Genomic DNA, 10883 nt, shown 5'->3' with positions numbered 1-10883 from the left:
TTCGCCAGTGCTGTGGCTCTTCAATCTTTGGCTATGTCTTGGGTTACTGAAATATTTTACGTTTTTGATACTAAATTAACTTCTGAAGTATAATTTTTTATTGTTTTTATATTTTTCAATNTTTTTAATTAATTATGAGTTAAAGGAATAAATATAATGCCAAATTGCCGAAGCTTTATAAATATTGTTTTCTAGCTCAACCGAAAGATTATTAATGCGACTTTATCAATATTTAACAATAAAATTATATATATAAACTACTGTTATAATCATATCAAAGGGTTGTTTGCACAAAGCTTGTTTAAGAAATAAAAGAAGAGAGATGAAAAGGTTTAATGTATTAAGATATTTTTTGAAATTTTTAGGACCTATGTGTTATCCTGAGATGGAAGAAGTTATAAATCATAGGAAAGCTAGAATTGTTGGAGGTTTCACTGCCGAAGATAGATTTGACCAAATGAGATTTGTGGTAAGTAAGATAAAATGTCTGGCATGAATGAAGATATCTGCAGATAAATATTAATTAATTAAGAAATGAATTATTTTTTCAGGCCGAGATTCATACTCCTAAAAAACGATTGTGTCTAGCCACTGTGGTTACCGAAAAACATTTAATAACAGCCGCTCATTGTCTTTACCGGTACGTAATTATAACTGTTTTGCATGAATATATTTTAAAAAAAGTGATAACAATTGAATAAATTTGTTAGCGAATAAAGTTTAGTACTAGTGCTATAAACGAAACTAGTTTTGGTAAACTGGTTAGCAATGATGTCGGTATCGTTGTGTTCACTTGCTCTTTTTTGACTTTTGATTAGTATTAAAATATGCTTGGATTTAAGATGTAATACTAGAAAATTTCTTTGTAACATAATGTTCAACTAACTGATAATATCTAATAACCTATCTAAAGAAAGTAAAGAATTTTAAATTATATTTTAGTCTACCACATTTAAGCGATATCTTATTGATAATTGGGGATTTTGACATTTCAACAACTGATGAAGTCACCCACGAAGTTCGATCCATAAACGATCTCGTAATTCATCCGGAATTTGATGGCAGAAGAGCAAATAATGACATCGCACTTATTGGGATCGATCCACCTGTTCATCTAGGTAAAGATATAAAAGCCGCCGTTTTACCTCCTGTAAATGCACAGCTTCCTATTGGAACAATGTGCACCATCTGGGGGTGGCAATACTATCCTTGGACTGGATACAGTAAGTATATTTAGAAATTCTTATAGTAAGTAGGAAATGTATTGTATTTTATATTTGAGAGTTCTGTTCTAACGTGTTTTATGATATGATAGGAAACGACGCTAAGTATATTTTGCATCGGGTTGACATTCCACTTGTTTCCAAAGACCAATGTAGAAAATATTATTATTCCGTTAATAAGACCAAACTTTGTGTCGGAGGACGAAAAGGGATGGCTTCTTGTAAGGTTAGTCATAATTCTGTTAAAATGTTACACGAACTAACGATATTAATTGTAAATTCGTAATGCACTTATAATTATAAATAATAGCTAAAAATTTTTAAGCTACAACTACATATTTCTGGTAAAATTAAATTTCAATTCTTACTTTTTGAAAATGAAATTTAGTAAGAATATACTGCTTCAGATTATTGTCGTACTCGTATCTTTAGTGAACGAGGTATTTATATTGTAGAGAGGAAATATTTAAGAATATCATATAGAGACGAAACAAAATTTACTTAATTTTATTGAAGATTAAACAGACACTGTTTAGAATGGAAGTTGATCATCGCACACATGCAGAATATGGAGACTAAATGAAATCTAAGTTCGATGTCTTACATCTTGCTCACACGAATCTGCCTGAAGACGTGCATAGCATTCATGTTTAAAGTCACTATGACTGTGAAGACCGGTGAAGAAAACAGGCAGTCGCATTCGTAAATTGATCCTAAGAATTAGAGAGCAATTTAAAATCAAATCTTAATTGAAATCGTTGGATCGTTAACTTGATTACCGAAAAATAATACTGATAATCGGTTATCACTATCAGAAAAATTAGCAAATAAATAAACGACTAAAGCTAAAAACACTAAAACAAAATAAAAAGTTATAAAATGAGAATTAGAGTCATTAGTCAATTCCCATACAAAAACCTCCCTCCAAAANACTTTTTGAAAATGAAATTTAGTAAAAATATACTGCTTCAGATTATTGTCGTACTCGTATCTTTCGTAAACGAGGTATTTATATTGTGAAGAGGAAATATTAAAGAATATCATATAGATACGAAACAAAATTTACTTAACCTTATTAAAGATTAAACAGACACTGTTTAGAATGGAAGTTGGTCATCGCACACATGCAGAATATGGAGACTAAATGAAATCTGAGTTCGATGTCTTACATCTTGCTCACACGAATCTGTCTGAAGACGTGCATAGCATTCACGTTTAAAGTCACTATGACTATGAACACTTGTGAAAAAAAACAGGCAGTCGCATTCGTAAATTGATCCTAAGAATTAGAGAGCAATTTAAAATTAAATCTTAATTGAAATCGTTGGACCGTTAACTTGATTACCGAAAAATAATACTGATAATCGGTTATCACTATCAAAAAAATTAGCAAATAAATAAACGACTAAAGCTAAAAACACTAAAACAAAATAAAAAGTTATAAAATGAGAATTAGAGTCATTAGTCAATTCCCATACAAAATCCTCCCTCCAAAATTTTAGAAATTTTCAACAAAAAGAATAGCACCTATTAAGCTTCAAAGTGGGTATATAACTGTGCCCCCCTAGACACAAAAAACACACTAATATTTAATACTTTTCCTCTGTTATATATAACAGGCTTGATTTATTTATTACAGCAACGCGACACGCGGGCGATCTACCGATATAGGTAATTTCTCCCAGAAGGTCTTTTATGAGGGATGCCTCTATTGAAATGCTGATAACGTTGAAAAAACCCGGAAAATTCCACGTGGCCAGCCCGTTGACTAGGGGTGTAAACCTATGACCAACTAGTGTTCAGTGGTTTTACTCGATCGGCTCTAGTGAGCATTAGATATTAGCAACCAGAAAAGTAACTCTACGATGTCTTGTTATTTCAAAGAAACTTTTCAATGACAACTTTCTCTTGTTTGTACTTTTATTAGAATTTAATAGATTACGCTTCTCTTAATCTCCTGTTTCGTTTGATTTCAAATCTGTTTACGCCGTTGCATTTTACATAAAAAATTATTTAAAATGATTTTCACAAGATTAGGGATTGCACTTTCATAGTTTTATAAGTACAGTCATTTGGCTTAAATTTCTAAAATTAATTTATCACGTTAGTGAACAATGTTTCAAACAGCTATTAAAGACTAATAGCATTGCATTGCGTTTTTAGAACACGCTGCATACGAAGACAATTTCAGATTCATGAATTTGAAAATAGTTATCCATGATGACGGTTACTTTTCTACATTCCTCAAAAGTGAAATCGCAACGTCACAAAAAAAAAATGCGCGTAACCACATGCAAATTACAAAACTGGTAGAGGTGACAGAGATATGTAAATGATTAAGTATACGTACTGTACGTATCAAGTCATGTGTATTTAGCTATAGACTACGGCAACAGGCTCGGCCCGTAAATGCTATCAGCGACTGTTCGCAGCAGCCGAAATTTGGAAGAAACGTAAAAAATGCATCGGAGACAACAGCGAGCCGTATACCATCAGTTAACAGCTGCGGAACGACACCATATCATGGAGCTGCGCGACCTCCGTTTATCGATTCACGCAATTGTTACGCGTATTGGGCACAACGTTAGTACCATCCGGCAATGTGTGACACGATGGACGCAGGAACATCTGAGAACACGCCGAAAAGGGAACGATTCGCATCAGAGCGCACAGACCAGCAGATTCGCCGAATGGCTTGTCGGGATCCCTTTACCACGACACGCAACACGCGCTCATCGCGGATAACAGGTGCGTCTGTGTCCACTAAAACCATTCGCAACAAGTTGCACGACGTCATGGTGCATGAATGGCAACCAGCAACGGGGCGCATTAATCGCTCGACACGGGGCTGCACGTCTGGCGTGGAGTCGTCGTCATCGCAACTGGACCATCGAATGGCATCGTGTATTGTCCACTCACGCACACGGCACGTGGACGTGAATACTGTTTAAAAATAGGACAACAGCTACAATATAATAAATCAGAAATACAAAATAATGCGCGAGTATGATTAAAAGTGAAAAGATAAAATTAGTCCAACAACTAGAATTTCGTTAGCTACATAAAATACTTTTAGAATAACAAACGCTTTCCATTGTTAAACATTAATTTTTATTTATTAAATTTTATTAAGGTCTATTTAAACATTATCGTGTTTTTATCTGAATCTGAATAAACTGAGGTTTCTAGCGTAGTATTACTATTTTTTCGCTAATATTGTTATGTGAAAACTATTTATTTTAATTTATTTTTATACAAAAGGGTGATTCTGGAGGAAGTCTTCTTGTTTGGATTAACCATTATTATGTCGTTTGCGGAATCGTTTCGGCTGGAATTGGATGTGGAATGGAGGGTATACCAAACATTTATGCTGATGTGTCTAGATACACTGGATGGATATACGGAATGACCCTGGATGCAGCTTGCAAACCAAGCATACATCGAAATGCGACCTATCCGCAGTAATTTATGACAAAAATGTTTCGATTACACAGCAATTTATAAATGAAAAATAAACTAATTGACAAGAATGAAGGTGTCATGAAGAATTTTATGTAAAACTGGTGTATATACTCGTTACACCGATTTTTTACGCTGTCGAAAATTGCATAAGTTAAGTCTGTTAATAAAAAATCAGTATTTATTTTACATTAATTTGATGTATAGATATTTATTCTTAACAACTTTTAACAATTAACAATGCTACTGTTTCCCGTTTTAACTGTCAATCGAAACTGTTTAGCGCTAATAGGTAAGAATCTCGATTAATTCCATATTTTAAGCAAACAGTTGAAATGTACTGTACAAAATATTTGTATGACTAACAAGTAAGCCTGCTCTTGAGCAATACACACATTTAGAAGATTATTTACTTTATCTTAAATAAAATAAAGTTACTTCGGTTTTTACTTATTTACATGTAACATTTTTAAGGTGCGGTTTGTCTTGCTCTGTATGATTTCCTATTTGCTTGAATAGTGTTACCGTTCGTAATTCATAGACATACATTAATAGCGAAATTAGTTTTTAATCACTAAAATTTTTCATCGCGTAAAGTGAGACTGCATATTTACATTTATGAAAGCCTGAGTGCCAACCGGTGGTTCGTGAACCACTGGTTGTATGCGACAAAATTTTGGCGATCCGTGGAGAAATTTAAACATCGATCAACTTAAGGTTACGAAAGTGACGATCAATTAGAAAGTGGAAATGAGGAAAAATACCAATCGAAGCGGTTAATCTGGAACCAAAACTGATAAAAACTCTGATTCTAAGGACACAGGGAGCTTCTCTCTCTGATTTCTCATTGTGTTATATTTTACTTGGTCGCCATCTCTACTTTACTCTTGACACTTATGCTGAGCTGACTTGAACTTCTCTGTGAACTTTTAACAACATTACCCCGGGATAGTCGACACGAACGAGTCCTTCTTTCATCAGAACTTTCTCGCTCAACATAAGAAACCGAAAATTTACAGTCGTACAGTGCTGTACATTTCGAGAATTATATCTGTAAGCTTTATTTCTACAATTAAATATAATACTATCGGCCACGTATTTTACTATTTTTATGTTTAAACTAGCTGCAAGGACCCGTTTCGCTGGATTTTTATTTGTGGGCAAAAAGTAACGATAGTGAAAATTAAGATAATTACATTATAGCCAATCTTACCCGTTTTCACAGAATGCAAGAATTAGGTCCCCCGTTTCCAGACTAATTAGAGACTTGGTCCCGATTCTATTTCTGAACGTCTCCTGTTCACGTCCAGTCAAACGAACTATTTTTAACGTTTCTGAAACGTTTACAATCGTTCTATAATCGAACCAATATTCGAATTTTATGTTCGAATTCAAATTCAAATATTGTTCGAATTAAATTCGAACAAATTCGAACATAAAATTCGAAATAGAAAATTACTTTCAACCACTTTCAGCCCCGTATCTCCCGCGCCCTTATAGCTATCGAGACGCAACCACCATAGTGCACGAATGGAAACTTGGGTCTACTACCTCATACAAACACCATTCATCTGCTATGTGTAATTTTGGCGGAAAAGTGAAATATAGGGTCACACACGTCCATTTATATACATATATATATGTATATAGATAAATCGAAACGATATTTTTTAACTGTTAAGACCGCTCACATGGTAAAAGGCTCGTTTCGGCGTGAAAACGATTCCAATAGTTAAATGAAAAAAGATATGGAACGCTTCACGATTTTGCGTGTTATCCTTGCACAGGGGCCGTGCTGATCTTCTCTGTATCTTTTCAATTTTAGAATATGTACGACCGAAGTTGTACACCGAGTAGTAACGGTCCAACCCTATATATACCAACAACTTCGACTCTCGCGTCTTGACGGGTGTGTCTACGTTTATCTTCGAATAAAAGTTAATCGCCACAGTGCACATTTAACTATCGCAGTTCGTTTTTAATTCGAACGATTGCTTGAATTAAAGGAAAAAACGATTTTTTGAAAATTTTGCAAATAAGTTATTACTCGACGATCAACGGTTGCACACTTTACATCCTGCGATAGCTGCAATGTTCGACCTGACAAATCAGTTAAATTTTGGCTTGCTCGTATTAAGTATACTTTAATTCGTTCTTAATTAATTAATAATTATTTTATGCACTACACCTACGTTTTTTGGAATCGCCAGCTACAATCATCGCTATTAAAATTTTATACTACGCATTCGACAATTGTACTTCATATTTTCAGTATTTGTGTTACGTGGTATTTTAGTTGCACGTTGATGGGTTATTTGTCGCCGCTACGACGTTCTTAATTCTACGATGCTTCAAAGAGAACAATTTCTTTCTTAATTGCTTTACTACGAATTTATTCTTCTTTCACCTTTATATAAAATTCACCTTCGACACGCACGTAGTGACTGTTCTGCTTACTGCAACAGAACACAAAAAATTCGCCGATTTGTGTTTAAATGAGCATTTGAGGCCAATCCTACAGTATTTATTATCCTCTTTAATATCTGCTTGAACACTGGCCTTTCTCCTACTCAATGAAAGAAGGCTAATGTTAAATTGATTCCCAAATCTACCAGCGCTAACACTTACAAAAAAGACAGACCGATCTGCTTTCTCTTAACTCTGGGAAAAGTGTTAGATGATCTAATGATTAATACGATCACTTGGCATCTAGCAAGCGTAGAGCGCTTCATCAGAATCAGTTCGGCTTCTCTAAAACAAAGGTACTGAAGATGCCATCCACCAGGCTAAGCTTAATAATCAGCATACGGCAATAATCACTATTGACTTTAGAGACGCCTTTGATCACGCTTGGTGGCCTTCTACCTTGCACACACTAGACGGTTATTACTGCCCTCAAAATCTTTACAAACCTCTTTAATCCTACCTTAGAAACAAGAGTGCAAATGTTTATACAACACAAAATAACGTAATCATACCCATCACTCGGGGCTGTCCTCAGGGATCTAGGTCTTGTTCTGGTCTCTCCTGCACTTGAACGACACCCTGCCTCCTGGCTGCCTACATGCAGGGCTATGCGGACAACACAATTATCTTAGCTTCACACAGAAACAGTGAACTCTTACAGGACATATACACCAACAATCTCAATAACATTCACCAGTAGAGTATTAAGCATAGGCAACCCATTACCTAGTTATCTAGTATAGTAAAACCGTGCGACCGATAAAAATTTGACGTTATATTAGGTTGTCGTTACATCCGATGACGTTATAATCGGGTTAAACTGTAAATTGTTTGTGCAAAATGAAAAAATAATTTCGGAAGATACAATAGCCACGATTATTTTTTTTCAAAAACAAGAAATTTTCGTTACGCATCGACAAAAATTCAACCCGGGCCGACACGCAACGGAGAGAAATTTGGAAATCGGATAGGTTAATTTCATCGAAAATGCATCGTGGACAACCACGTGGTCGCGGCCAGCAAAAGTTGAACGATCGCGCCCAAAAGCAGCGATACCAAAGAAGATTGGAGAATGAGAACGAAACCCGCATTCAGCTTCAAAGTGATTCTGCTTAGTGTGAGTCTCCCAGCCATTGTCTTGTCCCATATACGATTTTGCCGTTTTACTTGTTTATTTTTAAAACCATATTATTAAACCATTAAATAATACAGTAGAACCCTGATTATCTAAGATAATGTGGACTAAAGACAGCCAGGGCTATTTCAGATTAAAAACATAAAAGATTTATATGGTAAATCACTTTTTATACCATAGTAAATATGATCATGCATATGAATATCAATTTTATGCCATTTATTATACATGTAATGAATACAATAGTTTTAAGAATAAAAATATCTATTATTGTAGTAGATTTTAATACGAATGGTTTGTGTAATTTAATATTAATGTTAAATAATACAAGGTTAAGGATTATACAAATAATTCTATGGCGATTCTGTAAACATACGTCATTGAATAATGTGTTAGGCATTATTTTTTTCACAAATTTTCATTCAGTGTATTATAGATTATAGTTTATCGATTTATGTCATGGCTGCCCCATCTCTTTTAAATAAAATTGTGGGAGGCAAGATGAGATGAAAATTATAATTAATTACAACAAAATATATAATTTATTTAGACTAGTGCTTAAATTTCACATAATTCAAAAAAAAAAAGATTCTTAAACAAACTTAAAATTTTGTATTCATAACATCCTTCAAAATTAACTTAAAAAAATTAATAATATACTGTAAAAATATAAAATAATATATATTGTTAATTTAAATTTAAATAGTAGCTAGGGGCTATTTTAATTCCGCTTTTGGCATACCATGACAGAAACAGTTTTCCACTTTTATATACTGTAGATAATCACTTAAGAACGTTTTGTTAAATTTCCTGTCAATGGATGGAACTAAGTGTACTTTAGATTAAGTAGCTGTATAAATAGGCTAAACACGAAATATGTTACTGTGGGCGCTGATGGCCGAGCGGTCTGAGCTGTTGGCTGCCCAGCTTCAGTACTGTTTCGCGCCGTCAGTTGCTCACATTTTTTTATTTTTATTTCAAAGTATCATTTATTTCGGCAGTTACGTTCACATACATCTTACTTACATAATGTCGAACATCTCATTCAAAAATAGCTATTGGGTTTCGGTAAATCAATTGATTTATATCGTTCCCGTTTTAACGTAGCGGCATCTATTGGCAGGAAATTTAACAAACCGATAAGAATAAATATAATTTATATAAAACGAATATAACTTTAATATATATATATATATATTCACTTAATAACGTTTTGTTTAATTTATAAAATAATTTTATTAAATCAGAAACATTATAAATCCGATATTTAAACAAAATATAAATTTTTATTTTGATTTTAAAATAAATGCAGGTACATGGTGACTTTACTTCATAATTAAAGATGCGGGACGCAAAGAGCTAACATCTCCATATTAACCTATTAGAAGAAGAAGAAGAGCCGTTTTTGTCTTTCGTCCGCATCTTCTGTCTTCACCCAAGTGGGCCTTAAATAAGCGGAAAACCCTCTCTGCTTCTAGTACAATTCTGAAGTATACTTACATAATCACAATTTCTTCGGTAAATTTGAAAGAAAAAAAGAAAAAACGTGAAATTTTCCAACAAATTTACAATTAAACCACTTACCAGAGAAAAAGACAACAACTCATTTTAACAATTCGTTACGTATTGTTAGAATATATTGTTAAGAACACGTGACGTATTACGATCCTTTCATATTTTTACGTCACGTGTTACGTAATAACACGTGACGTAACCGATTAACGTAATTCAATTCCTATTTCACGTATTTCAAACCGATTAACGTAATAACGTTAATCGGTTTGAAATATTTCAGGTAGGAGTATTTTATAAAAATGTTTATTATAAACAGGATTATTTAAACTTTTTAAAGTTAAAATAATGCTTTTTCTAATGAATAAAATTATAAAAATGTCGAACCATTCATTGATTCTAAAGTAACGTTATCTGTGTATTTGAAAATCTCAAGAGAAATTTGTAATGATTGTTGCCCTTTGGACTCCAAGTTTTACCACAATATCTTAATACACAAATTTCAGAAATTTTCGACAAAAGGCACAGGAGTTAAGCTTCAAAGCGGGTGAAGAAAATCGTGTTTCCCATACACACTAACATCCATACATACATACAGAAAGAATGCCGGTTGTGGTTAATAAAAAAATTATGCTATTTCATGCATTTAATTACAGCAACTTTGATTAACTTGCAAGTGTTTAATGCTTGCTGTCATATTGTCGTTTCTGACCTGTAAATTTTTTATGCGTTTTTTAAATTGAAATTTTAATCGTTGTAAAATGCACATTTTCGTGTATCCGTAAACTTAAATCTCTGAATGAGAAAAATTCGAAATAAATACGAAAACATATACATATACTTAACACCTTATTCTTGCCGAGAAATATAATTTATTTGAAACAAACAAACGTTTTCAGCCTGATTCACAGGCCATCTTCAGGTTTAGAATACATTTGAATTAAAATTCCATCAATGGAATACAAAATTCAAATTCAAAATTAAATAAGGTACAATTAAAACAAAATATTAAATAACCAACATAAAACAAAAATAAAAATATAAAAAACAAAAAATATATAAAAATGCAACAAATGAATATATAAGTA

General features: G+C 33.2%; 2 protein-coding genes and 1 non-coding gene across 3 annotated transcripts in view; 2 read left to right on the top strand and 1 right to left on the bottom strand.

Annotated features, from left to right (window-relative positions):
- LOC111640634 (venom serine protease-like) overlaps positions 1-10883 on the top strand; it is a 43912-nt gene that overhangs the window by 11915 nt on the left and 21114 nt on the right. The gene's annotated exons all lie outside the window — the stretch shown is intronic.
- Positions 348-4844, top strand: LOC111640628 (plasma kallikrein-like). Its single transcript, XM_023386664.1, has 5 exons — positions 348-469; positions 552-640; positions 943-1223; positions 1316-1449; positions 4485-4844. Exons 1-5 carry the CDS (start codon positions 371-373, stop codon positions 4686-4688), a joined length of 807 nt encoding a protein of 268 aa, XP_023242432.1. The 5' UTR covers positions 348-370; the 3' UTR covers positions 4689-4844.
- LOC111640639 lies at positions 6425-6530 on the bottom strand. Its single transcript, XR_002759298.1, has one exon. It is a non-coding gene; the product is annotated as a U6 spliceosomal RNA (small nuclear RNA).

The sequence above is a fragment of the Centruroides sculpturatus genome, unplaced genomic scaffold, assembly GCF_000671375.1.
Source record: "Centruroides sculpturatus isolate CEXI.00-Female unplaced genomic scaffold, Cexi_2.0 scaffold1160, whole genome shotgun sequence".
Classification (NCBI taxonomy): Eukaryota; Metazoa; Arthropoda; class Arachnida; order Scorpiones; family Buthidae; genus Centruroides; species Centruroides sculpturatus.
This window is presented reverse-complemented; position numbering and strand designations above follow the sequence as displayed.